This window comes from Pangasianodon hypophthalmus, chromosome 2 (assembly GCF_027358585.1).
Source record: "Pangasianodon hypophthalmus isolate fPanHyp1 chromosome 2, fPanHyp1.pri, whole genome shotgun sequence".
Classification (NCBI taxonomy): Eukaryota; Metazoa; Chordata; class Actinopteri; order Siluriformes; family Pangasiidae; genus Pangasianodon; species Pangasianodon hypophthalmus.
The window spans coordinates 23,282,729-23,308,861 of record NC_069711.1 but is presented as its reverse complement, the minus strand read 5'-3'; the positions used below and the strand labels follow the sequence as shown (position 1 = coordinate 23,308,861).

General features: G+C 38.3%; 2 protein-coding genes across 2 annotated transcripts; both read left to right on the top strand.

The window, feature by feature from the left end:
- The first annotated feature begins 439 nt into the window (after positions 1-439).
- Positions 440-3,054, top strand: cfap144 (cilia and flagella associated protein 144). The gene is made up of 4 exons (XM_026933576.3): positions 440-672; positions 1,775-1,834; positions 2,559-2,662; positions 2,826-3,054. The coding sequence occupies exons 1-4, from the start codon at positions 534-536 to the stop codon at positions 2,934-2,936; spliced, it is 414 nt and encodes a 137-aa protein (XP_026789377.1). The 5' UTR covers positions 440-533; the 3' UTR covers positions 2,937-3,054.
- A 12,334-nt stretch (positions 3,055-15,388) lies between these two features.
- On the top strand, positions 15,389-25,815 carry LOC113538427 (transmembrane protein 125). Its single transcript, XM_026933489.3, has 3 exons — positions 15,389-16,005; positions 19,591-19,943; positions 22,869-25,815. Exon 3 carries the CDS (start codon positions 22,930-22,932, stop codon positions 23,599-23,601), a length of 672 nt encoding a protein of 223 aa, XP_026789290.1. The 5' UTR covers positions 15,389-16,005; positions 19,591-19,943; positions 22,869-22,929; the 3' UTR covers positions 23,602-25,815.
- Positions 25,816-26,133: the final 318 nt, after the last annotated feature.

Sequence of the window (26,133 nt, the reverse complement as noted above, 5' to 3'; positions counted from 1 at the left end):
ACTGCACCTTCAGATACCATCAATTAATATTAACTAGCAACATCATAGTTTTCATCTTCTACTTAAAGTGCATTCTGAGTAAGCACAAACTGTTGCACTGGTGTGTTAGTGGTATTATTATTGTTATTAGTAGTAGTAGTAGTAGTAGTATGTTGTTGTTGTTGTCACTATTAGTAGTAGTAGTAGTAGTAATAGTAGTATTTAAGTCATTTATTTAGGTTAATTAATTAACCATTTGTATGTGCAGGTAATGCCTCTTTCAAACATTATTTTATGTCGAATTATTTTGAGGCACTTCCAAAACTTCCTCTCACGCGCATCCTCAGTAGCGGCTTTATCCTGGTCACGTGAGTCAGTGTAAACGCTAGACTACTGTAACGTGAGTCTCGCGCGCCCTCTAGTGGAGGAGAAACGCCACTGCCATTAACAGTCTGTTTGTGGTTGCCAGGCAACAGCAAGCGGAAGCTGAAACAACAGTGTAGAAGACAGTGTGAATTAACTTCAACATTAGGAAAAGAGAGTAGTGAAGAGACATGGCAACGCCAAGTAGGGCTAAAGAGAAAGAGCCTGTGGATATCGTTCACCAAAACGCTATTCATGTGGAGACAATCCTGAAAGAACAGCGGTGTCAGAAGCTTTACACCGAGTTCACCATCAATCCTTTCAAAAAGTGTGAGTAGATAGTTTAGATAGTTAGCTGTGTTGTTGTTGTTGTTGTTGTTGATTAAAATAATGGTTCTCAAAGTGGTGTTCTGTGAAGCAATGCCAAGGCATCCATGGTTTTTCAAAATGTTCTTACAGGAAATGCCAATCCATCATTATCAAAGTTATTCTAAAATGACATTATTATTGAGTTCTTATAGTTAGGATCCTATTTGACTAGCCACTTGAATTTAATGGTTTTATTAAAAATCTCAGGAACTTTCAATAAAAACAACAAGACCTATAAAACTATTAACTCAAACCTAATGTATTCTAGGGGTGGAGAGTTCAGGAATGAAATAAAGCCCTGGATCTCTAATAAATACTCAAAATATTACTGTACACATTTGAGAAATGACTCTAATATTTGAGTTGGATTGTCTTCAGAGTGAGTCCATGAAATTTATTTTACAGTTATGCAAGGGGTGCTGAATTATAAGATATAATCAATATTATTTATGATATATTTTGACTATGTCAGTGAATGGGTAACTTTAATTTTTCAGTCCATTTCTCGAAAGAGGCCTGAATTACACAGTTCATTTCCCCAACATTTAGGTCAGGGTTTCGCAAACATTTCGCAGTCAGTGTTCCTTTAAAAAAAAAGAAAAGAACAGAAAAATCTATTATTTAGCTATTTATTATAACAGAGCTTCGTATTCCTCATCATTCCACTCACAGAAAGTTATATTAAATTATTCTATTAAATTATTAGATTCAAGTTGACATTATTTATTATTTATCAAAAATAAATATAATAACTTTTATAATGGTGGCTTGCGATTGCCAATGCTGTAGCAAACTCACAGACGATGGCTGTGACCACAGGTTTGGACATATAGCCGAGGATATTCTACAGATGTCAAAGTGAAAAGAAGTGTAGAGAAGTACACATTAAAATCTGCAGTGTTGAATCAACAGCTTCAGTGCTGAATAAACATTGAATTAACAGCTTCAGGATTTTGCACATAACACATTTTGCTGTGTGAAAACTGCCTAATAGTTGTAAAGTGTTTATGATCCCGCAAAATTATTAAAAGTATTAATAACAATGTTCTACACTTTCTTTCAGTGCATGTTTTACCTGATAAACCCATGTCAAGAAAAATGCACGAAGAGGTTGAGGAGGACCGTACGTACATCTTTACAGAATTTACATTCACACATCTGTATCTGGAATCATTTTATTTACAGATTAGCAGTCATAAAGCTACAGTTTAATAAAGAGACATACAATTTAAGAATGTTGTCTTAAATGGGATTTTAAAATTTAAAACTAAATTTGAACTTGCATTAAGTAATATTGCTATGTAATTTATAGCAACTACAAGTTTACACAAGACAACTCAGATGAGTTGAAGCTGATGATTTCTTGAGTAAACATAATAAATAATGGAGGAAATGCAGCAGTAACAGTAACTGGTTTATAAATAAAGGCAATGAAGCATTTTCTTAATGTAACAAAAAGCTGAAACCTTCATGTTACTACCTTTTCATGGCACTTTATACATGTCTCCTTTGAAAATAGAAGTGGCGTAGCGCAGAGACATAATATTTGAGCTGAAGGGTTGATTATTTCTGTATCATGATATGACTAGAAGCTGTGATTGTGTGCCTGATATGGTCCTTTGGAGAATCCAGAAGTTCACAGTTCAGCTATGTGTACAGGAATTCTACTTTACTAGACTTACCTTACTAAACTTTACTAAATTAGCCTTTCGATTTTACCCTAATAGAAAGGAAAAATCTGGGTAATGTACATAATTACCTTGGAATGTTGTCATTTTTATGCTGAATGTAATGTTGTAATTTTTTGGGGTTTTTTTTTTGTTGTTGTTGTTGTTCTTTAATGGCAGCTGCTTTCCTGAAGATCATTCATGGAGCGCATTCAGAACCAACAAAGAAGTACACTCATCCAATGACTGAGTCTCAAGAAATTGGATGGATTTCTACTCCTCTGGTAGGTCTGTAAGGCGGTGAAATATGAACGATACCTAGTTATTAGTTTAGAAAATAAAGTGAGCTAGCGTATGTCATCTAACAGTGTAGAATGTATCAAAGAATGTGAGAATATGTTATATACAGACATCATGTTACTGATCTCACAGCACTGTACATTTCAGATTGCTTCAGATCGCACAGACAGAAGACTGAACTTCCCACGGCAGAATTCTGAAGTCACCAAATACATGGATGCTGCCTGGCGTCTGAAGGAACAAACTCAGAACCGTTGATGAAAGAAGGCACATTTTTGTTTCTTCTCTGTAACTGCCTCAGTAATACATTTATTTGGAGTCCTAACCATGCTATCTTCACTATAGATCACCACATCACAATAAATGAACTTAAGTACATATGGAATAAATGACTGAAATTTATTCCATCATTCATCTTCAGTAAGCGCATCTTTCTGGTCAGGGTTGCAGTGGATCTGGAGCCTATCCCGGGAACACTGGGCTCAAGGCAGGGATATACCCTGGATGGGATGCACACACACATAGGGGCAATTTAGCCTAGCCAATCCATCTACAGGTATGTTTTTGGAAGGTGGGAGGAAACCAAACGGGGGACCCTGGAGCTGTGAAGTGGCAGTGCACCCACTGCACCACCATGCCACCCGAAAAATAAAATTATATAACCTTTTTGAGAAAACTGAGTGATCTTGAAAGTGAAACTTGAGAGAACAAGACTAATCTAAATGTCATTTAGTAAAAAGTGGCCACATTGTGAATCATGGCCAGCTATTTCTCTTGAAAACAGGTTATAACTGAGCAGTGCTACACAAGGTCATTTGATGGAGATATGATTTGCAAGGAATAATTCTGCAAATGTGCGATTCAAAAGAGAAAAATCCATAATAATCAGTGCTGAGCTGAGGCTGAGCTAGCAAATCTGGCAGGCATGTAAGATTAGTTCTATTTTGTTGACTCTAAATGAGGAGACAGCACAATTCTGGCTAAAGTCCATCCTAAACAGTTCTACACTACTCATTATTCCAGCCACTTATCCACTTACTGTATGTGAATGCAGGCTAGATAACGCTAGGTAACCATGCTGGAAGCCTCCAGGGATAGCAACACATCCTGTACATCTGAAGACTTCATAAATAGAAGTAAATGTTGACAGTAAATATACATAAAATATGTTTCAAGGTGTTTAATAATAACACATACAAGCAATGGTAAGTGCTGCTGTCAGGTATATTACTTTGGATTGCTGGCAATATGCCTTATAGGCCGTTTATTAAAAATTATTTCTATAAGGCAGCTCCTATTTAATATGCTGAGGTAGGTAAAGAGTCGGTAAGTGAAGAATAAAACACTTGGGGTGTGCTATTATAGGAAAATAATCAACAAAAGGATGGTGTGATAAAGCAGAAGTTATTGTTACCACCCTAAAGTTGATTATTTTCCAGTAACAGCATGTCCTGAAGTGTTGTATTCCTCTTATAACACAGCAATTTGTCAGCAGTTCATTTGTTTATTAATTAAAGCATGTCACATCATACTTTTTATCCACTTATAGTTATGTAAAAATGTTGTGGAACACCCATAAAACAAGTTATTACTTATGCTAATATACTTATTCCCTCACCAGACTCTTTTTTTTTTCTGGTTAAGCTAGTAACACAAAAAATGAAGGTTGTCATGTTACAGAGAAACCAGAAAGTTCCCATGGCAGAAAACATGCAGACCGTTACAAAGCACTGCACACTGGAGACTCCTTCCATACATATTCAATAACCATTTCCAAGCATCACCATATCTTTCTTGTTAAATGACAACACAATTTTAATTTTTAATTTAATTTAATTTAATTATCTTCTAGGGTCTGGGGAAAGAGTTAATTGAAACCCAACCACTTTTCCTAAATGATCTAATTCCTGTGGTGTTTCTTCCACAATATCTCCCTTCTCCCTTTCTCAATCCTGCTGAAGAGTTATTTTCATTCTGGGGATGAAAGTATATGAAAGAAACCCCATATAACAGAATAAGACCTTGGAGGAGACATTCAGATTAATGCATTTCAGTCATAGATTCAGATACCTGAATTTTTTTTCCTCCAATTGTGTTGCTCAAGAAAATATAGTGTGTGTGTTTAAAGTAGCTGAAATTCTTTGGGCTCATGGAAACGAACAGCTTGATGAATGAACTCAAAGCTAATCTGAACTCTCAATCAATGCAATTTCCTTTAATCTGTGTAGTCACATAAGTATCACACTAAGTATTACAATACCAATAATAATTTCAAATGCATAAACAGTGGCAAACATGCCTTTTAAGAAACTGTAAAACATTGCCTTTTTTCTTTTCCAAAATGCTATACAGTGAAGTAAAATAATTATATTTGAATACAATTTCAGTTAAATTATATTTGAACAAATTATTTTTGAATTAAAAGTTAACAGGTCTGTAGTTTTTGAATCTTTTTATCAGAGAAGTCCTCTGAAACACCTCATCTTGTTGGCCAACACTGTTAAGCTAACAGGCAACTGTTAAAAGGTTAGATATTACCAAAATAAAATATATAGGGAAAAAAAAAATTGATTGGAAAGTTAAATTCCAATCTCAGTGTAGTAATTCATCAGTAGAACATTTAGTCAACTGTGTGACAGTTTAAATAAAATGTGTAGTAAATGAACTTAGCTTCCTTATTTCTAGGGTCCCTGTGACTGAGAGATCTTCTTTTAAGAACTAAATCTCAAATGATTCCTTGTTGGATACGTAGTGCACTACTAAGAGTACTGTACTACTCTCTATAGTGAACTTAAAGAAAGTAAGGAATCATTCGGGTTTAAGGAATGAACATAGTAATTTGACTGAACATGATTCAGCTTCACAGGGGTATTGAATCATTACAACAAATACTAGTGCTTAGTTTTTAGTATTTATTTACATTTGTCACAGATCTTGTGTGAGGTATACACTTTTTTTTTTTAAAGCTGTCAAAACAAAATGACTAGCTCATACTTCTTGGGTTCCCGAAAAGCAAACAAACAAGACATATATACAGAAATCAGCAATAAGGGCTGAGAATAGGGGCAGTGGTGGCTCAGTGGTTGCGGTTCTGGGTTACTGATCAGAAGGTTGGGGGTTCAAGCCCCAGCACTGCCAAGCTGCCACTGTTGGGCCCTTGAGCAAGGCCCTTAACCCTCCCTGCTCCAGGGGCGCTGTATCATGGCTGACCCTGTGCTCTGACCCCAGCTTCCTAACAAGCTGGATTATGCAAAGAAAAGAATTTCACTGTGCTATAAAGTATATGTGACAAATAAAGGCTTCTGTAATTGACTGTGATTTCCCAATCCTTTGAACAAGAATGGGAGGGTTTTTTTCCCCCATGGACTGTCTAAAACATACTAAGCATGGTTCGTTGCTAAGAAGTTGTGAGTGGACACTGTACGTGTATGGCTGGCTGAGTTAGCTAGTTAGCCAGATAGCTTTCTTGTTTGGAAAATGAATGCATTACACAGATTACTTACAAAGATTTACTCGTTTAGGATATGACATTTAGCTCATATTGGCCTCAGCTTTTAAATGTCTGTTAGACCTAGATATGCTTTGTTGATGACTCACGTCTTGCAACAGTGCCGCTTTTAAATGTACAATAATTCATATAATTTGAGATAAAACGTGTGCTCCAGATCTTTATTCACTGCAGCAAGCATTTCGCTGTGCTTCGTCTGTTGTAAATTGATGCTTTGATTTCTGAGAGCAGGTTTGTTCCTGGCCTATAAGGGAATGTCCAACTACTGAACAACATGGTCCTTGTTTTAAGTTGAACATCACATAAAAAGAGGACAGAGTTCTTTGCTATTTTTCTGAATGTTGTTTGTCATCAACCGCATATGATGTAAGAACAGTCACTACCCGTGTGTCTGATTATTCGTATGAAACGGTCTGTACTACTACGTCTCATTCAGAAGTATTGAGGTAGCCACTGCGCAATCAAAAAATGACTGCAGAAATACTGCCCCTTTGAAACCCTTTGAACCCCTGTCATGGTCAAGTACATTTTTTGAGATTGAGGCTCAGCTGGAGCCCTGGAAATCCCAGTGTCCTTTGATGGTCATAACTTTTGAGAACCATCACTTGATTGCAGTGTTTGAGGATGTACGTACGCTTATCTGGAAGATCACGGATGAGGAAGGGATTGAGCTGAAAAGAGATACCAAGGGGATCTTTATCACCAAATATGACCTGGAAGAAAAAGAATTTACCTCAGTAATGTATGATTATGGTCATATCACATTGAAACAGTAATAATCTTTTTCTGGAACTATCTGCTCCAGCTTGATAATGACTTTTGTTGCCCTGAACCAGATTAACAGGTCTGGCCTCAGTAATGTGTCTATATTCAGTCCTGTTGGAAGATGAACCACTGCTGATTGTCCATCCACACATCACAGTAGGTGGCTATTTCAAGCAAACCATTCTCACTGGTGTTTGTAGCGTCTCTTCACTGATGAAAAGGACTTCTTCCAGAAGTCCCTTCAATGAAGTTAACACCCTGCTATGCCTCTAATGATATCTTTCTTCTGCAAGTGCTGCCCTGTTTGAAGACAGAATGTGTTGTAGGGTAGCTTGCTTCCAGCAGAGTGTCAAGCTTGGGTCTTTCTTCAGCCCCAACATTAACAACAATTTTGGGTCCTGGGAGGACATCATAGACACTAGGGTTAGGCAGAAGGAACTTCATGCTGCTTGTTTCCATTGACCATGTGTCTGCTTTGATGCTGATTTGATCCTGCTTTTGACCATGAGTCTGCGTATGATCTTCCTTTCTTTGGTTCCATCCCACCATGTCCAAAAACCTTGCTGCAGTATTTCCAGTGCTCTTGCCAACACTATAGCAGTGCATAGTTTCTTTCACCATGGATTTAGATGTGCTTGTACGAATGTGTGTATCAGTTTGTATCAGTTTCACCCTCTTCTCGTCTTTTCACACAAAACAAGAGCAGGCAAAAGCTGATAATGGATAATGAACTCTATGGAAAGCTTCAGACACTATATCATTGTGTTTCAAAGGCTTCCTGCAACATACTTTGTTTATATTCCAGTATGAGAAAGATGGCAGCATGGTTGGATTTAAACAGGATTAAAAACAGGCATTGAAGTGGCCTTGTAAGCCTTCTTGAATTGTGTGTAGCAGTGGTCCATTGTCTTTACACCCCTGGTAGAGCACATGATATGTTGGTTGAAGTTTGGCATGACCTGTTTTTAAGTTGGCCTTGGTTTTAAGCCCCTGGTTATGATGAGGTCATTGTCTGGATATTTGTTCTAAAGGCTGTTGAATGTATCATGACTTGGAGATAAGGCAATGTGCATGTCTGCATGATATGGGATGTAAACGGCTGGGATGATGACCGAGGTGAACTCTCGAGGCAGGTAGAAGGGGTGGCATCTGATTTTCGGGTGGTCCAGGTTTGGTGAACAGGAATGGGAGAGAACAGCAATGTTCCTAGCATCACACCAGTTGTTGTTGGTCATAAAACAGACTCCTCCTCCTTTGGATTTTCTGGACTCCTATGCTCTACTCTGTCCATTTGGAAAATAGAATAGGACTGCGCAGGTTGAATGGACTGATCTCGTACTGGGGGTAAGCCATGTTTTGGTGACACAAAGGATATTGCAGTTTCTCATGTCACGTCAGAAACAAACTCTTGTTCTTATGTTGTCAAGCTTGTTTTCTATGGACTATACATTGGCAAGCAGTATACTGGGCAGAAGTGGACAGAGTGCTTTTAGTTTCGCACACCTGAGTGCTTCTATCTATGTTTTCTGCGCCTCCTCCAGAGCATGCGACCTTTGTTTTGGTCTGCTTCTGTGGTAGCAAAAGTACTAAATAAAATTTGATTTAGAAAAAAAAAAGTCTTAAAGGATCAGCCACGACAGTGTCTGGAGTCATCGGCGCCATCTTGATTCTTCTTGGTTTGTGGAACATAAGAGGGTATTCAAAGATATGGATGAGAAAAGAGTCACATTACATCGCAAGGCCAAGATACAGGAGTAAGTGCTGGTACTGTAGCAAGTCAGAATTTGCCTTACACGTTAATATGCATATCAAAAAAATGTATAAGAATATGGTTAATCTTGGCCATCACTTAAACATGGGCATTCCTGATTGAGTGTGTCAGATTGTAAAAGTGTGTTTATATTTGAGTGTCTGCGGGAGGTCAGTCTCATAAAGCAGCCCCAAATCAGTGTGTGATGGCATGGTGTTTAAAACACATGGCAGCTCTCTCCTGCTGGGACAATGATTAGAAGAGAGGAGACAGATTAATCAAAGGGGTTCTGGCGTGTGGCCGAGGACATCGCTGCCATGGTGAAGGAAATGTGACGTTGGCCTCCATCAATCCGGAACAGCATGAGAGAATGAGCAATGAAGGGCTTGGCATAATCAACTTATTATGTCACTTTTTAGCCAGTGGTAAATTAATATTATTAGGTCACAATCCCAGCAAGACAATCCTACAAAAAGAAAAAGAGACAAAATGATGGTACTTTAGGTGAGAATAGCTCAAAGAGTTTTGTTTAGTTCAGTTGTGGATGCAATCATTTTTAAAAGTTCCCATTTTTTTCCCTTTTTTAAATAATTGTCCCCCCTTCTCTGTTTTCCTTAATTTAACCTAAATTTAAAAATTTATAATTGGATTTATCTCTTTCTTATTATTCTCTTCCTTTTTGCTTTTTGCTTGTTGGATTTGATTTTCTCTCTCTGCCTCCAAAGGTTATACTTCTTTTACCTTTTTGTGCACTTGGACCAGTTATTATTCTTCTTATCCATGTAGATGTCTATGGTGCTGCTTTCTCTTTCTCTCTTATCTTTCCCTATTTTAACACACACACAATGTTGAGGAACTGATGAAGCAGATGCGGGAGGATTCAGATACAGAAATGCAGGAGATATGTGAGATATGAGAACTAATAATACATTTACATTTAATAATTTGCTAAACATTTTTGTCCAGAACAACTAAGAAAATGTGCAAACAGATGACTGTGCAGTGATATAGAGAATCTGCAATCTGCAAGACTAAAGACTACTGCTAGAGTGTTATCAGTAGCAAAAAAGGACAGTTTCAAATCTACAGATGGATGACAAATTAAAGGGAAGTGCAAGCACTGCAAACTCTGAAAAACACTGAAAAAAAGGTAGAAATGTCAGCACTGTCAGCATGGTCTGTGGATTCTGGCTCTGACAGCTCCTCAATAACTAGAAACGGCCCTTATTATATAGATATGCTTCAAAGAAATATGTCTTGAGTTTTGCTTTAATGACACACAGACATAGAGACTCAGCAGTTTCTTCTGCCCTAGATACTCTAGATCATGATTATGGCTAATCAAAGCACCATATGGCCTGCTTAATAAACATGTGATATGAATGGTTCTACACAGCAGGACTCTCTTGCATAAATAGATTTGAGGGATTGTGTCAAACAGAGATGAAGGATTACTCTGACCCTGTTTACAATTGGTAGTTTCGTTCATACTGAGTATCAGGATTTTATCCAGATAGGGACTATCCATACAAAAATTAAAGTGTAATTGCACCAAAAACACATGTACATCAAACCACTTGAGACCACAGGCCACAAGAGATCTGAGACACATTTTACAAATGTCCATACAAATAGCCATAGCCTACAAATCCATCTGTAAATCCAGTCTCTTCAAGGTACATTTGATAACCAAAACCTTACATCACCAATACGTATGTGACGAATTTTGAAGTTGGCGCCTTTAAAAAGCAAGATTAATGAAAATGGCACAAAAAAGTAGCAATTCTTGATTTAGCAACCATCTCATTCAAAGAACAACTAAAAAAAACTAAGAAAACACATTTGAATACAAGGGTAAAGATTGCAGGATTTTTTTTAAGTAGGATGCTGCTCAGAAACAACCCTGAAGGTATAATCCAGATACAAGAAGAATGAAATAGCCAGGTGTAAACAGCATCTTTATTTCTACATTGACACATTTAGCATGTTTGCAGCCTCGTTTCTGTTTATTGTGCTCGCTCTTTTTATCTCTCTTTGTATCTCTATTCAACAAAGTGAGAGATTATTGCCCAAGCAAATATCACAAGTAAATTGAAGAACAAGGTTAATAATAATGTTGTTGATCATAAAATCAAGCAAATAACAAAGGACACCAAATGAGTGCTATTTGTAACTACTGATATTACATTTGCACATACAGTGGGCCAAACATTTGAGACCACACTGAAAATCTTGTGATTTTTTTTTTAAACTGGAAATAAAACATTGAAACAGAATGTTTTAGAATTTTGAAAAATTTAAAACAACGAAAAGTTCAATATCATGAATAGTAAATATTTTATTAATTTGCTCTAACATGGATAGTCAGGTTTTATATAAACTTGTGGAGTCCATGCCAACTCGAGTGCACGCTGTCATTAAAGAAAAACATTTTCAGAAGAAATATTTCTAAGATTTTACTTTTCATGAGTTGTTATGCTAATAACACAATTTGTTCTATTAAATTAGAAAAGAATGCAAAATGGATGCATTTTCACTAATGGCCTCGTTCACTAATGGACGCTTGGACCCTACTGTATGTATTTAAACTACAGGTAAATTACACTTTAAACACCTATCTACATCACTATAACTACTCTTTACCTTAAGAAATTGTTGCATTAATATATGAAACCATTTAAAAGCTCAGCCTTGAAGCATCTGTTTCCGTGAATCATCCATTACAGGTTATGGAAAATGTACATTTTAGTTCCACAACATTCACTCAGCCTTGTTACATCAACACTTTCACATGTTCACTAGGAAGTTGCATCATATGAATGTCCTGAATATTACAGGAAGAAGGTTCTCTCATTTTTTTCTTTACTTAAAACAATATCATGATACTGATTTGTCCATGTAAGCTAAATTGTAAATTTAAAAAAGTACATTATTAATTAAAAAAAAAAAAAAACAATAATAATAAATTTAACGTAAATAATTTGGAAATCCTTAATGGCCTCAGATACAGTAGTAGTTAATCACATGCTGTTTATATGTTAAAAAATGCTAAAGAATTCAACCCTGTTACTCATTTAAGAGCAGTCATTAGCAGCAAAGAAAAAAAACGTTTTTTTTTTTTGGGTGGTTAAATGCATGTTTCTCAGATTCAGAGTTGTAATGGCTAAATGGCATCCCAATCAAGGAATCGGCCAAATAATATCTTAATAAATGTGCTCAGGAGGTGATTGCTGAGGAGGTGATTAATGACAGATTAAGCGAATGAGGTCAGAACAGCAGAAATTCAAGGCTATGATCAAATCTCTGTTGGAAAAAAGTTCCATGCTCCTAATAATGAGATCCAAGAGAAGGATGAGAGCATTCAAGATAAGGAATGCGTGAACAGGGTGGTGTTGGATGGAAAATGTGAGCTAAAAAAATAGTTCTTGTAGTTCTACCACATGTGGTCATGTATAACGAATGAGTCCATCATTACTGGTGGAATAATTTCTGACATTTAACTACCACCATGAGATAAAGCAAAGGTGTCCTTGTTTCTCAGTAGTGCAGTAGCAGCAAAATTGACACTACTAGCATGTAAGACTCATTTCACACACCTGTTTTCAGATTCTCTTTATCTCTTCCACTCTCTCTCTCGCTCATAGTAATGGGTCAGTACAGGCCTGTCTCTTTTCATATCTCTCTTCTTCTCTGCCTTTTGACTGTGCACATCTATTACCTCTCCTTCATTCCATCCAAACTGCCCAATATCACCCACAAGGTTTGTAGTGAATAGCAGCTGCCGCAATCTTCTGGTTGTAATACAGTGAATACGAGTGATTGTATAACACACATTGTGTGCATTGAAAGGCATATTTTATCATGAATATGTGACAGAACTGTATGAGTGGCCTTCACTCCATGTTCCCTGCATTGTCCTACATTAGTTACTGTATAACTAAGAGCTTCATTGGACTTGTTACAAATGCTTGAACAGAAAGATTCTATTAGTGTAATAAGTACAGGGACAGCTGAAATGCCCCCTAGATTTCATCTTCATTCTGGCAGGAACCCAGTAGGTCATTATGAAGTTATAACACTAAACACTAGAAAAAAGATTAGACATCACAAATGCAGCTGCCTATCTGCTTTTAAGAGTATGTGTAATAGTTTTCCCTAGATTATTCTTAATATGCCATCCATGAAACCTCATGATATGATGTGTTGCTAGTCCTAACCATTTTATTGTTGAGTTATTGACAGATATTACACATACGAACATATTGCACCTACAAAACCTTATTCACATCAGTATATTGTTCATGATGTGATTACAAACCACAATTTACTTACAACTTTTCTTACACTAGTCAGGCTGCTAAGGCACACAATTACAAGCTATGGGTTTGGACTGAAACATCTTACTATTGTAGCACTTTTAGTCCAAAAAAAATGAGAGGTGTGGCTTTAACAATAACCTGTACAAGTTGTAGTTATAGACAATCAAAACTCTTTTTGTGTGTAATATTAGATTCTTTGTGTGTGCATGTTAGACATAAAGCAATAATTATCACATAACGTGAATAATAATGACAGTAATGATATACAAAAGGTGTACATGAAGTATAAATATAATATTTGTTTTACAAGTCACCTTATGGATTTACAAAATAGACTATAGGTTTGTGGTTCATAAAAATGAAATTCAGGCAATGCACTTACATTTGATATTTTTTTTTTGACAAAAGAAGATTGCAGAAACATGTCATTACAAGACCACTGCAATTCAAACACAATGTTGATTTTTTCATTTATAAAACACATTTATGTATATTACAGCTACATGTACATGTTACCTAATTATACTCTCTCTCAAGCTACACATGCTACTCCTGAGATACCAGTGATCCAGACCCCTTCTGCTCTCCAGACCTGCCTGATCCAGTCTGATGCCCTACTTCTGGTTGGAGTTCTCATCACTTGGAAATCATTCGCTGCTGCTGAGGATGGCCCCATATGGACAGCCTAAAGATACACTTAGAAACTATGAAGATGGCTTTGGACTGCAATTGATACGAACAGTTTTGATATGATGGCTTAAGACTACAATTGCTATGATGGCTTTAGGGCTGCAATTGCCATGAACAGTTATGCACTCAAGACTCCATCAGTGAACAGTTGATAACTTCAAAATAGACTTCATGTGAAAACTATAATGAATTTCCTGATTACACAATTGCACTTTTTTTTGACTACATAGCACACAGTTATAGAAGGGAATTATTTATAATTGCACTATCTGGTGTCACCCAGATGAGGATGGGTTCCCTTTTCAGTCTGTTTCCTCTCAGTTTGTTACTTGTCTCTGGGAGTTTTTTCCTTGCCATCGTCACCTCTGGCTTCCTCATTAGGGATAAATTTAGAAATTGAAAATTTATATCCTGAATTTACCTATTTCTGTAAAGCTGCTTTGTGACAATGTCCATTGTTAAAAGCACTATACAAATACAATTGAATTGAATTGTTTAATAGACTTGTGATTCAAAAGTACGACTAACAAGTCTATGTCTTGTTCATGTCAGTAGTTCGAGTACTACTGATGAATCGCCTTCAGCTGCCTGAACGCTGTGTGGATTTTTTTCAGGCTCGATATTTGGGGAAATGGGCGACTAGTCAACACAGACTTGAACTGAACAGAACTGAATTCTGATGGGAAGCTTACATCAGTAAAATGGCTACCTCAAAACCCCCCTAATCTCTATAACTGAAGTTGTGTGGGATTGGGGAACAGGGACAGGGGAAAACAGCTAAGTCAAGTTTATTTCCAAACACTAAGCCAATGATATGTGGTTTAGTTTAAGCAATTAAACAAGATAAATTGCTTTAAAGACATTTTAAGGTGTGATTTAAATGCTGTCTCATCAACTCTGTGGGCCCATAGTTGAACTAGCATCTCTGAATCCACTGTGACCCTGACTAGGATAAAGCATTTACAATAGATAGATAGATAGATAGATAGATGACCCCTGTCACTTATTTTTCCAGCCACTGGGTGTCCTATTTTTATTTTTTTATTTTTTTTTTTTGTATTACAGGGTAAATGGCTTTATTATTCTCTTCGCATTTAAAAATAAAATGTTAAAAATAAAAATGTTTGTTTTTAAAATAAAAAACTTTTCAAAATTAAATTGTTAGTCATTATTTACCTTAAAACATGAATTTGTAGCCCATAGCAGTACTGAACTAGCTTCAGTTATTACTACAACAATAGAACATTACTCTCTATATAATACCATGTAATTCAGACTAACTCTAACTGCTAGGTCCTTCAGGTGTGCAGCCTTAAGATGCTTTGGTATGTTGACAGTTTTACTGTAAGCATTTTTCTTTATATTCTACTTTTCCAAAGTAAAATAAGCTAGTACTAGCCGGCTGGTGTTCCTGGTAGAGAAACAAGAAGCGGGAAGCTCACACTTCCTCAGTCTACACTGTTGGCGAATTGGAGCCAGAAGAATACCTGCGCTATTCGAGCTAGCTTTGGAGTCGACTCTCGAATCCCAAATACCTGAAATAGGAGAGTCGACTCTTTTTTTGAATCGACTCCTAGGCACTACTAAGGTGCGATATAAGACCTTTATCTACCTTTGGATCCGGACTTCGGATCCCGAGAGAGAGAGAGAGAGAGAGAGAGAGAGAGAGAGAGAGTCACCTGCCATGCTGTTCGCTCAGAGAGAGAGAGAGAGAGAGAGAGAGAGAGAAGGAATATCACCTGCCATGCTGTTCGCTCAGAGAGAGTGAGTGAGTGAGAGAGAGAGAGAGAGAGAGAGAGAGAAAGAGAGAGAGAGGGAATATCACCTGCCATGCTGTTCGCTCAGAGAGAGTGAGTGAGTGAGAGAAAGAGAGAGAGAGGGAATATCACCTGCCATGCTGTTCGCTCAGAGAGAGAGAGTGAGTGAGTGAGAGAGAGAGAGAGAGAGAGAGAGAGAGGGAATATCACCTGCCATGCTGTTCGCTCAGAGAGAGTGAGTGAGTGAGAGAGAGAGAGAGAGAGAGAGGGAATATCACCTGCCATGCTGTTCGCTCAGAGAGAGTGAGTGAGTGAGAGAGTGAGAGAGAGAGGGAATATCACCTGCCATGCTGTTCGCTCAGACACAGAGCCAGGGCTGATTTCAGTGCGTCGCCGCAGAGAGAAGTTGCTGCTGTTCCTCCTCAGGTCTGTCCTGTTTTGAAGGCATGGAGGTGTGGATGTGTAGAGAAGGAGACGCCGGGCTGAAGAGGCATTGTGGGATTGAGGAGCAGAAATGGACGCTTCCGCTTTATCACAGGTAAGAAGCGAGGGCTGTGTTCACTCGGGATAGAGGTAGTGTTCGCCTCGGAGCGGCTGTGTGGGATAAAACCAGCAAAGTTGTGTCTCACCTCAAAGAGACGGCTTTTAATAAAAACACGGAAGCATTTCACTTTAACCTGCAGCTCTGCTTACACCGTAGGACCCGTATACCTACAGCTTAATAAAGTTGTGAGAGACAGTAAGTGAGACTGGTGTGAAGACTGGGCTGCTGGCGCTCTTACATGTTTGTGTAAGGATGTATCACAGTGGTGTGTTTTCATGTTGGAGAAACAGGAAATAGTCCTGATCAGTAAACACAAGCCATGGCAAAAACATTCACCCTTTGACCAACTTTATTGACCATAAAATGCCTGAGATACACAACAGTATGGGAACAGGTTGTGCCTGCCTACTTCAGAAATATTATACAATATAAACCATACTACAGAATTCTAGAGAAATATTATACAATATAAACCATAGTACAGGATCCTAGAGAAATATTATACAATATAAACCATACTACAGAATTCTAGAGAAATATTATACAATATAAACCATAGTACAGGATCCTAGAGAAATATTAGACAATACAAACCATAGTACAGGATCCTAGAGAAATATTAGACAATACAAACCATAGTACAGAATTCTAGAGAAATATTATACTATATAAACCATACTACAGAATTCTAGAGAAATATTGTACAATATAAACAATACTACAGAATTCTAGAGAAATATTATAGAATATAAACCATACTACATGATCATGGGGAAAATGTGCATAAACTCTAGAGATGCACAGCATATCATATGTAAATTGGTATTGCAGTATTAGACTTTGCAGAGGTACAATACCCTTAAGAAATGCCTTCCTTCGAAAATTTTCAAAACGTTTGTGGCTTTTAGCATTTCGACCACTCTCAATAAGCTTCTTTCAGGGTTTTGATAAGTCTCAGATTTACGCAGTGATCACTGACTGACCAGAGACATCCATGTATGCCCATTTTTCCCACCAAAAGATGTTATTGATTGTGTTTGGGTCATCCTGAACCTTGAATTGGCTCCTAAATATACAGCTTTTTAGGCTAAATTCAGTCTGACGGCATTTATGGTACCACAGTAGTCGTCGAAAAGACATGTTAAAAACGTTCACACTAGCTGAAAGCTAGCTGTTCTATTACATCTATCAGCAAAGACTTAGCTATTTCTAACATCTTATACATGTGTCTGTGCTTACCGGATATATCTTTAATCATTTCACATTGAACATTCACTGGTGTATTTTATATTTACATTACATTTTTTGGCATTTGGCAGATGTCCTTATCTAGAGCGGCTTACATTTATCTCATTTATACAGCTGAGCAGTTGAGGGTTAAGGGCATTGCTCGATGGCCTAGCTTGGCAGCGCTGGGGTTTGAACTCATGACCTGCCAATCAGTAGTCCAACATCTTAACCACTGAGCTACCACTGCCCAAAAAAACATCCCAAGGTGGTCTCCCATCCAAGTATTAACCAGGCCCAACTCTGCTTAGCTTCCAAGATCAGACAAGATCGGGCATACTCAGAGTGGTATAGCTATAACCAAAACAATATAAAAAATATAGTTTAAATATACTCCAAAGTATTCTGTACTAAAAAGTACCTTTCCTTGTCACCTATCCTTGTACTAAGGGTACAAAAGGTGTTCACTTGAGGCTGCCACCCCAGTGAACAGAGATGGTACAGTTCAGCATCCTGTTTTTCTGAGAGTTTATACAATTTTTGCTTTCTAGGAATATGACAGATATACGTGAGTGCTTAAGAAAAGTTTAGCACTGAAAAAAAAAAAATATATGCACTCAAGTCAACTACTCAGAGTCTAAGCTTTCCAGATCCGTAGACAACAGTGCAACACAAACTGACATTCGCCTCATAACATGGCAGACACTGAGCTGCTGAGAGTCCAGAAAGTTCTGTGGCAGAGAGAGAGAAAGAGAGAGAGAGAGGCAGTGACTGAGAAGCTTCGAGAGAGGGAGTGGGTGCAGTTGTCTAACCTGGCCTAATAATGATCACCCTGATGGAGGTCAGAATGGAGCACGGTGCCAGGTGGAAAGCTGGAACCCTGCCGTCCTCAGATTCGGGTTATGATTCTTGGGGGTTGCACACATGGCCTGGAGGATAGCCGGAGGTTTGCGCTGTGTTCGGGGGGATGAACATGAGGGAGGAAAGGTGAAGCAGTTTTCTTTTGGTCAGCAGTGTAGAGCTTGGCGGATGTGCATGCTGATTGGTGATTTAATTAGTTGTTAAATATTGCAGCTGTGCTCAATAACAGCAAGTTTAGACACTGAAAAAACTACTGAGTTTACACTAAAGAGCTAAACCGGAGGAAATGAAATAGCACTGTAGCTGCACTGCAAAAAAAAAACGTGATGGACCAAAAATAGTGTGGACTTTTGAGGAAGAGAGACAGGTGGTGACAAAAGTGGCTGCTGAGGTGAGACAGTGCTAAACAACAGTAACCACTGGTTAGACCGCAGGGTAATATAAGTTTGTTGAAAGGAGAGCAGCAAGGGAGAGAAAAAGAAAAAGGAGGAGAACCACCTTTGATTTTCCATCACATTAATCTGGCCAGCCAGCAAAACGCCAATAGTTCGACTGAGAGGGAGTTAGTGAGGCAGATGTAAGAGAGCATGGAAAAGAGGAATAAAGACGGATTAAGGCAGGAACTCAGGAGATATGTATTAAGTTTAGTTGTGCATAGTGAAGGGTTTACTCGCTCCTCCTCATGCCTTGCAGTAACCAGAGCTGTGTGTGCAGGCTGATAAGCGTGTTGGATTATAGAGCAGAGGGTGTGCATTATGGGGCACAGATTTATCAGAGCTGGACTGTCCTGTACCTCAAGAGCCATTATGATTGCCATATTCTTAGATTGCAGGTACATCATGCCTCTTTTTTTTAGATAGGAAATGCTGGATAAAGGTAGGAGAAGCCAAAGGTTTTATTTCTTCACATTAAAGTTACTCAGATAAAAGCTCAGGTAAAAAGATAAAACCATGACAAGCTCATTTCGCAAAATAATGTGCAAGTGCAAATGCAAAGCCATTATATAACTCTCCTGGTAAAAGTAACCCTCACTTCATGGTTAAACATATCAAGAAAAATAAAGACGCTAGCCAGAATTATTGGCCAATGATTTGCTGATTTTTGTAGCACAATGTGCTATATAAATGTATACTTGTCTGTTTTTCTTTAGTCTGTATAATTCACTTAACCAGCTTACTTGATCACCATACTTTATTACTTTATATTAGCTACCAGTTAATGTTCGCTAATATGTTGGGCAACCAAAACTTTGGACTGTGCAGCACACTGGAGCTTTTACTTGCCTAGTGAGCTAGCTATGGTATTTATGATTTGTTCACCCCTGCTCAGGATTTATTAAATAGCTCTTGACAATTTCCACAGGAACAAATGTATTACATTAATACTACTAATAATAATTGCACTCAACAGGATGCAAAATAGAGTAAACCCTTAAACCCACAGCATCTACCTCAAAATATCAATGTCTGTTCTTTTTTTTTTTCTTTTCAGGACAGTGAGAAGTTAACCTCTTCCAGGCCTAGACAAAGACACAGAGTCTCACTTCACGGTCTGTGTCTTGCAGTCAGCCTGGGGAGAAACAAGGCATCGGCTGTTGCACACTGACCAAAGTCAAGAAAAAAGTGTGCTTTGTGAATGCTTCCTATTCAGACACATCTCCCACAGCCCTACAGAGCCTGACACCAAAGGATACTGCTTCACTCTGGATCAGACTGTGAACCCAGACGGCCTTGATGTTTGGCAGGAATCAACCCGGAAGGGTGGAGCTCTATTTGCTTTTTTCAAAGATTTATATTAACTGTTCACAAAACCAAGAGGATATTTAATCAAGGTGGAAAGCACAGGTAAAGCCTTACAGAAAAGTCACCCAAATTACATTTAAGAACATGATTCACATGTGAATTTGACACATATGGGTTTTAGGCACTTTTCATATTATTCACACAATCACATGTGGAAAACATATCATCATTTGTGTTTGAAATGTGTTTCATTTTTCCATAAGCGAGCATCAACAACATAAGACAAAACCTCATGTGTGTATCTTGTGCCAGCACAGGCATTTTTGTTTAAACACAGGTTTTTAGTGTCTCGACAGAGCTTTAGCTAGCTTTACAGCTGGATGTTCCCTTATCAGTATCCACCCATTTGTCGTTATCATTTGCATGAATTTCTGTAAATTACTGAGCAGGAAAGATAAACAATCTTGTCAATAATCTTGTTTTGATCAGAGGAATTAGCTGCTTCTACACTTCAGCTCACAGCTCATTTTCAAGGCCATTGCACTGACATCAGTCATTACAAAGATTTAGTCCGAGCTTTGCAGTGCCATTTAGTCTGTCATTAGAAATAAAGGCAAGTAATTAATCATGATGAATCTGACAGCTATGTTCAGTGCCTTGCATAAGTATTCACCCCCTTGAACTTTTCTGCATTTTGTATTATTACTTTTTTCAATTAATTTTTTTAATTGAAATGGACTTATATTGGAGTTTTTACAGTTTGATTTGCAAAATATCTAGAAGGTGCAAAATGTATATTTTTATTGTGACATGAAGGTTAATTAAACAAAAAAGCAGACATTTGTTGCATAAGTGTACATGTACACCTCCTGGGTCAATACTTTGGTAGAACCACCTTTCGCTACAGTTACAGCTTGTGGGATATGTCTCTGTCAGCTTTGCACATCAGAATCCTGATATTTTTTGCCCATTCTTCTTTGAAATTGCTTAAGCTCTGTCAGATTGGATGGAAACCACTGGGGAACCACTGTCAAGTTTTGACACAGATTGCCTGTATTTGGCTCCATCCATCTTGCCTTCAACCCTAACCATTGTCCCAGTCTCTGCTGGTGAAAATATTCCCCACAACATGAAGCTACCACCACCATGCTTTACTGTGGGGATATTGTTCTCAGAGTGATGAGCAATGTTGGGTTTTTGCCAATCGCAGCACTTAGTGTCAAGGCCAAAAAGTTCATTTCGGTCTCATCAGACCAAAGAACCTTTTTCCCCACATTGTGTCTCCAGCACAGGATTTAATAGTGCATTTTTTAAATAATGACTTTCTTTCTTGACACTTTTCCACAAAGCCCATCTTTGTAGTGTGTCTAGGCTATGGTTGTCCTGTGAACAGCTTCTCCCAGCTCAGCTGTGGATCTCTCCAGCTCCTCCTTCTTCATTGCTTCTCTAAGTAATGTCCTGCTTACCCGGTCACTGACTTTTGGTGGATGGCCTCCTCTAGGCTTATTCTTTTCTTTTTTTCTTTTTTTTTTTATAATAATGGACTTAATGGTGATCCATGGAATGTTCAACACTCAGGATATTTTTCATAACCAAATCATGTTTGGTAATTTTTCAGAATTTCGCCCGGGACTGTTTTGTTAGCTCCTTGGTCTTCTTGATGCTGTTTGTTTATAAAAAAACCTCTGGGGCCACCCGGGAACAGGTGCAATTACTAGAACTAATTTAGGGGTTTCACAGCAAACATTTTTATTTGTAAATAGATTTGTAAATCATTTTGCAAACTGTATTGATTTCTCGCACTTCAATATGCGCTAATTTGTGTACCCCAATGAAGTCCATTTCAGTTCCAGTTCAATCACGGTAAATACTCTAAGGCTCTCTAAGTGTATTTTTCCATCCTAGTCACTGGAAAACACCCGCTTGCATGCAACTCGCCACAGCAACACAGCTGGTCTACTTTTATGATAAATCTTCTCATCAGTGACGTTACATATATATTCTAGATGAATACATTGCCACTTTAGCATTAAGTGCTTTCCTCATCTTCTTTCTTTAAATACAGCAAGCTATTTCAAAGCATGCACGCTGGTGACAAGAGTCTATGGAGACTTAATTAACAGTATCACACATGCTCTCATTGAACCACACAGCGATTTCAAGTACTCATGATGAAAAACAATTATAGCAAACAGGAAAAATAACCCACGAGGTGTTTGTGTTGAGCAAGTCTTGCAGCACTGGAGTCTTTTTCTCCCTTTTTTTCTGGTTTATAGATCCGCCATAGTGTCTTTATTTTTGAGAGTAGAGGTGATATTCTGGCAGGAAGCTGACTGCTGACTGCTCCACTAAAGCTGCTGACAGGATTTTAATGAAAAGCTGTCAGTGCCACAACCTCGCTTTGAGGTTCACAGAGACCAAAGGGACATGCTGTTGATGGACAAATTAACATAGCAAGTGGGAATTACTTCTCATAGTATACACTCTTCCACTCATTTTCACTCTAATAATAATAGAAGTAATAGTAACAGTAATAGGAGTGCCAGTATGTTCCGCTTGATTAAAACCTATAATAGAAGCGATAATGGTTATGAACTCGTTCATTTCTCTTAGTCTGTGTTAATACTGTTAATTAGCAAACTAGCTAGCCGTATGTTGGTACATTAGGTTATCTGCCACTTTTTAGCCAAAACATGGAACTGAGCAGCATATTGGAGGTTTCACTTGGTAATAATAAATTTATGATTCGTTCATCCCTGATATTGTGCATCAGTTTTTGTAAGGTACCTTTAAAAGTCTATGTTTATTATACGTCTAGAAATATGACAAACGGCACCTTTATGTGATGCAGTGGTTGAGCTCTGTGGTTAAGGCTCGGTGCCAACCTGCGGCCCAATTCATAGCCTTTAATCCTGCTTAGCTCTGTGCTTGGATTGGACTCTCTCATTTGTATGTCGCTTTGCATAACAATATCTGCCAAATAAATAAATCTAAATAAACTAACAAATCTCTTCTTGCTCAATGCAGGTGTTGCTCTCTGCCCCATTCCTGACATCTGTGGCTTTCCAATCTCTTCACTAAAAAAAACATGTCGGAGCTAGACGACTTCCCTCCTCCTCCTCGAGGTGCCCACCAAGCCGATCCCTCCCGTATTCAGCAGGACATCCTGGAGGAGCAGGTGGAGCTGTGGTGGTTCAGCGAGCCACGGAAGTCTCTGCTGTGTTACAGCGCCTCTGTGGCCTTGGTGGTGGGCTGCGGGGTGGGTGGCGTCGGCCTGCTGTCCAGCACCACCAGCCTGTCGAGCGAGTGGCGTCTGGGTGCGGGCACGGCACTGTGCATGCTGGCGTTAGCCGTGGTGCTCAAGCAGCTGCTCAGCTCAGCCGTGCAGGACATGAACTGCGTGCGCACCCGGCAGCGCATAGACGTTCTGAAAAGCGGAGGCTTGTCTGACGTGCTGGTCGTGCTCCTCACTGGACTTTCCTTGCTCATCTGCGGAGCTGTGCTGCTCAGTGTGGCTCTGGGATACCACATGCCCAAACCGGGCCAGGCGCTCAATGATATGTTTATATCAGGAGTGGTGTTGTTGGCAGGTGGAGGGTTCACGGTGGTGGCTGTCACCATTTACTCGGTTGTGGTTTTCCTCTTGGCGAGGATAAGACCTGAGCGGAGCTTGAGAGACAGAATGCTTGGAATTTTCACTGTATCGGGGCAGATGCGTGCTCGGCGGGAGACAGCGTCAAGCCTGGCACAACTCATATGACTGTGGAATTCTATATATTATATATATACGGCTTGGACAAAAAGACAGAATCTATACAGAAATTGGGCTGTTAAATGTTTTATTTTCCTCAGAAACTACACTCCAGAAGAGGTGATCAATAAAGAAGCACAGCCACTAGCGAACATTTTGCACAGATTGATTGATGAATGTATAAAACTACAGCAATGATGGTACAAAACACATACTGTATTATCTTTCTTTTATTATGTATATATGTACTGGTCTCACTGTGCTCTGAAAACATGGGTAAGACCACATTTATGGGCCTTACTCCCAAACCCAAAGCCTTTTATCGTTATGCACCATCAAGTTTTACACAGACCAATGAAATAATGAATTATTTTTTAGATAAAACATGTTGGCTTCTCACAGCACAACCGTCGCCTTCCAAACATGTTAATGAGCTTCACCAAACATCAATTCACCATCTGTGGGGAATTGACTGTGTGTCCTTCACACGTTTATTTATGTGGGCGAAGAGGCGTGTCCCAAATGGAGATCCATCTGGACCTTGCTTGTCAGAGCTGTTTAATGTGTGTTAGAACGTATCAGCCGTGTCAGTTTGCATGTTTGTGATTTTATACCGTGACCTCTCTCTGGCTCGGCGAGAGCAGTACACACTGTCGATCAAATAAAACCAGCTCTCCACTCATAAAGAGAGTGAAGACACTGATTGTATCTGATTGTATTTTAAATTACAGCTGTTTATTATTATCATTCTGCACTTCCATCGACAAGTCATTTAATATACCATAAGCACATTTATAACCCTAAAAGTAAAACTTTATTGCATAAAGTAACTCTTGATTAATCTGGAGGGCTGATTAAAGAGTGTTCAGAATTTAGATTGTGTGTATGTGCAAAAAAAAAAAATCGTTTTCTAAATCAAAATGTAATATGCCATTGCATTATGAGAATGTCATTACATCATATGGCTTAATTTAGAGGGATCGAGTGTGAACTGAAATTTACCAACATATTTTATTTGAAAAAACAAATAAATTATAGTTAAATATGAAGAATTCTCAAGAATTACTCATGTTCAATGTTAGTATCATTATTAATATGATATACAGTGTTGAATGTTTAGGGATTATTAAAATAAATTCATTTTAATTGTTTCAATAAAAAAAATCCTTGTTTTCTCTAGAAATGTTTTGTTATTTTTAAAATGCATGGATGATTATTATAAATGTACGTGTAAGGCTGGCTGTATTGGAATCTGCTCACAAGTCCATGTTTTAAAAAATGAAAAACAAACAAACAAACAAACAAATAAATAAATAAATAAAATATATGTTGGTGGAAGTAAAAAAGTGAAACAACATATATGACATTTCTCTCAAATTGAATACTTGTACATGAAGTATAAAATACTCACCGTCCACTCCAACAGGAACACCTGTACACCTGTTCATGCATTTATCTAATCATTCAATCATGTGGCAGCAGCACAACGCATACACTCATGCAGATAGAGCTTCAGTTAATGTTCACATCAAACATCAGAATGGGGAGCATTGTGATCTCTGTGTAAACTAGAGACTGTCTTGTGTGAAACTCCCAGTAGATCAACAGTTTCTGAAATACTCAAACCAGCCCATCTGGCACCAAAATCCATGCCACAGTTAAAGTCAGCGATCACACATTTTCCCCATTCTGATGCTTGATGTGAACATTAACTGAAGGTCTTGACCTGTATCTGTATGATTTTATGCAATGTGCTGCTGTCACATGATTGAATGATTGGAAAAATGAGCAGGTCTGCAGGTGTTCCTATTAAAGTGGACGGTCAGTGTATTTTGCCTATTTTATGTCAGAGTTATTATTGGTGTCTAAATGAAGCAATAATTTCAAAAATCTTTACCAAAACCTGCAAATGATGTAATAAATGATCACTACTACATGATACTTGATTTTATTACATTTTACTCATTCATGTATTTACGTTATTATGAGTTTTACCTTTAAAAATGCCAATCAGGAGACAATGAGGCCATGAGGCTTGGTTGTGATTTGGTTGAAGCAGCTGAAAGTGAGACCTTTGCACTTTCTTTATAAGCATGAACACTTTAGGGGAACATGAATTACATGTAAATAAATGATAAAAGCAGTCCTTTGATGTTTTGTAGTCCTGTTAAAAACTCAAGTTGGAAATCAATAGCCATACGCGGAATAGACCAGTCGTATACTCTCTGTTTACTCAGGGTGTGTGTGTGTGTGTGTGTATCGCTCCTCCAGTAGAGTCAGTGCAGGTCAGGGAATGAGGGTTGGGACAGGATGAAGAGGGGCAGGACTGCAGTGATGTTGGTTCTTGCCCTCAACAGGCAGGCCATTGTGTTTAAACTGTGTTCAGTTACTATATGAACAATGACCATTTCTGAGACCCATTGTGTTTAAGCCCCTGACCTCTCTAGAGCAAGGAACCAATGAGAGCAGGGCTTGTAGGAACGAGCCTACACATGTTTACACACACTTTACACAGATTAAAGGATAACTCAGCACAATCAT

Bases quoted from the DNA above. Each gene is read 5' to 3' on its own strand.
- cfap144 (XM_026933576.3), top strand. From the start codon at position 534: ATGGCAACGCCAAGTAGGGCTAAAGAGAAAGAGCCTGTGGATATCGTT. The intron at 673-1,774 runs GTGAGTAGATAG...ACTTTCTTTCAG, and splicing joins CATCAATCCTTTCAAAAAGT to TGCATGTTTTACCTGATAAA. The intron at 1,835-2,558 runs GTACGTACATCT...CTTTAATGGCAG, and splicing joins CGAAGAGGTTGAGGAGGACC to CTGCTTTCCTGAAGATCATT.
- LOC113538427 (XM_026933489.3), top strand. From the start codon at position 22,930: ATGTCGGAGCTAGACGACTTCCCTCCTCCTCCTCGAGGTGCCCACCAA.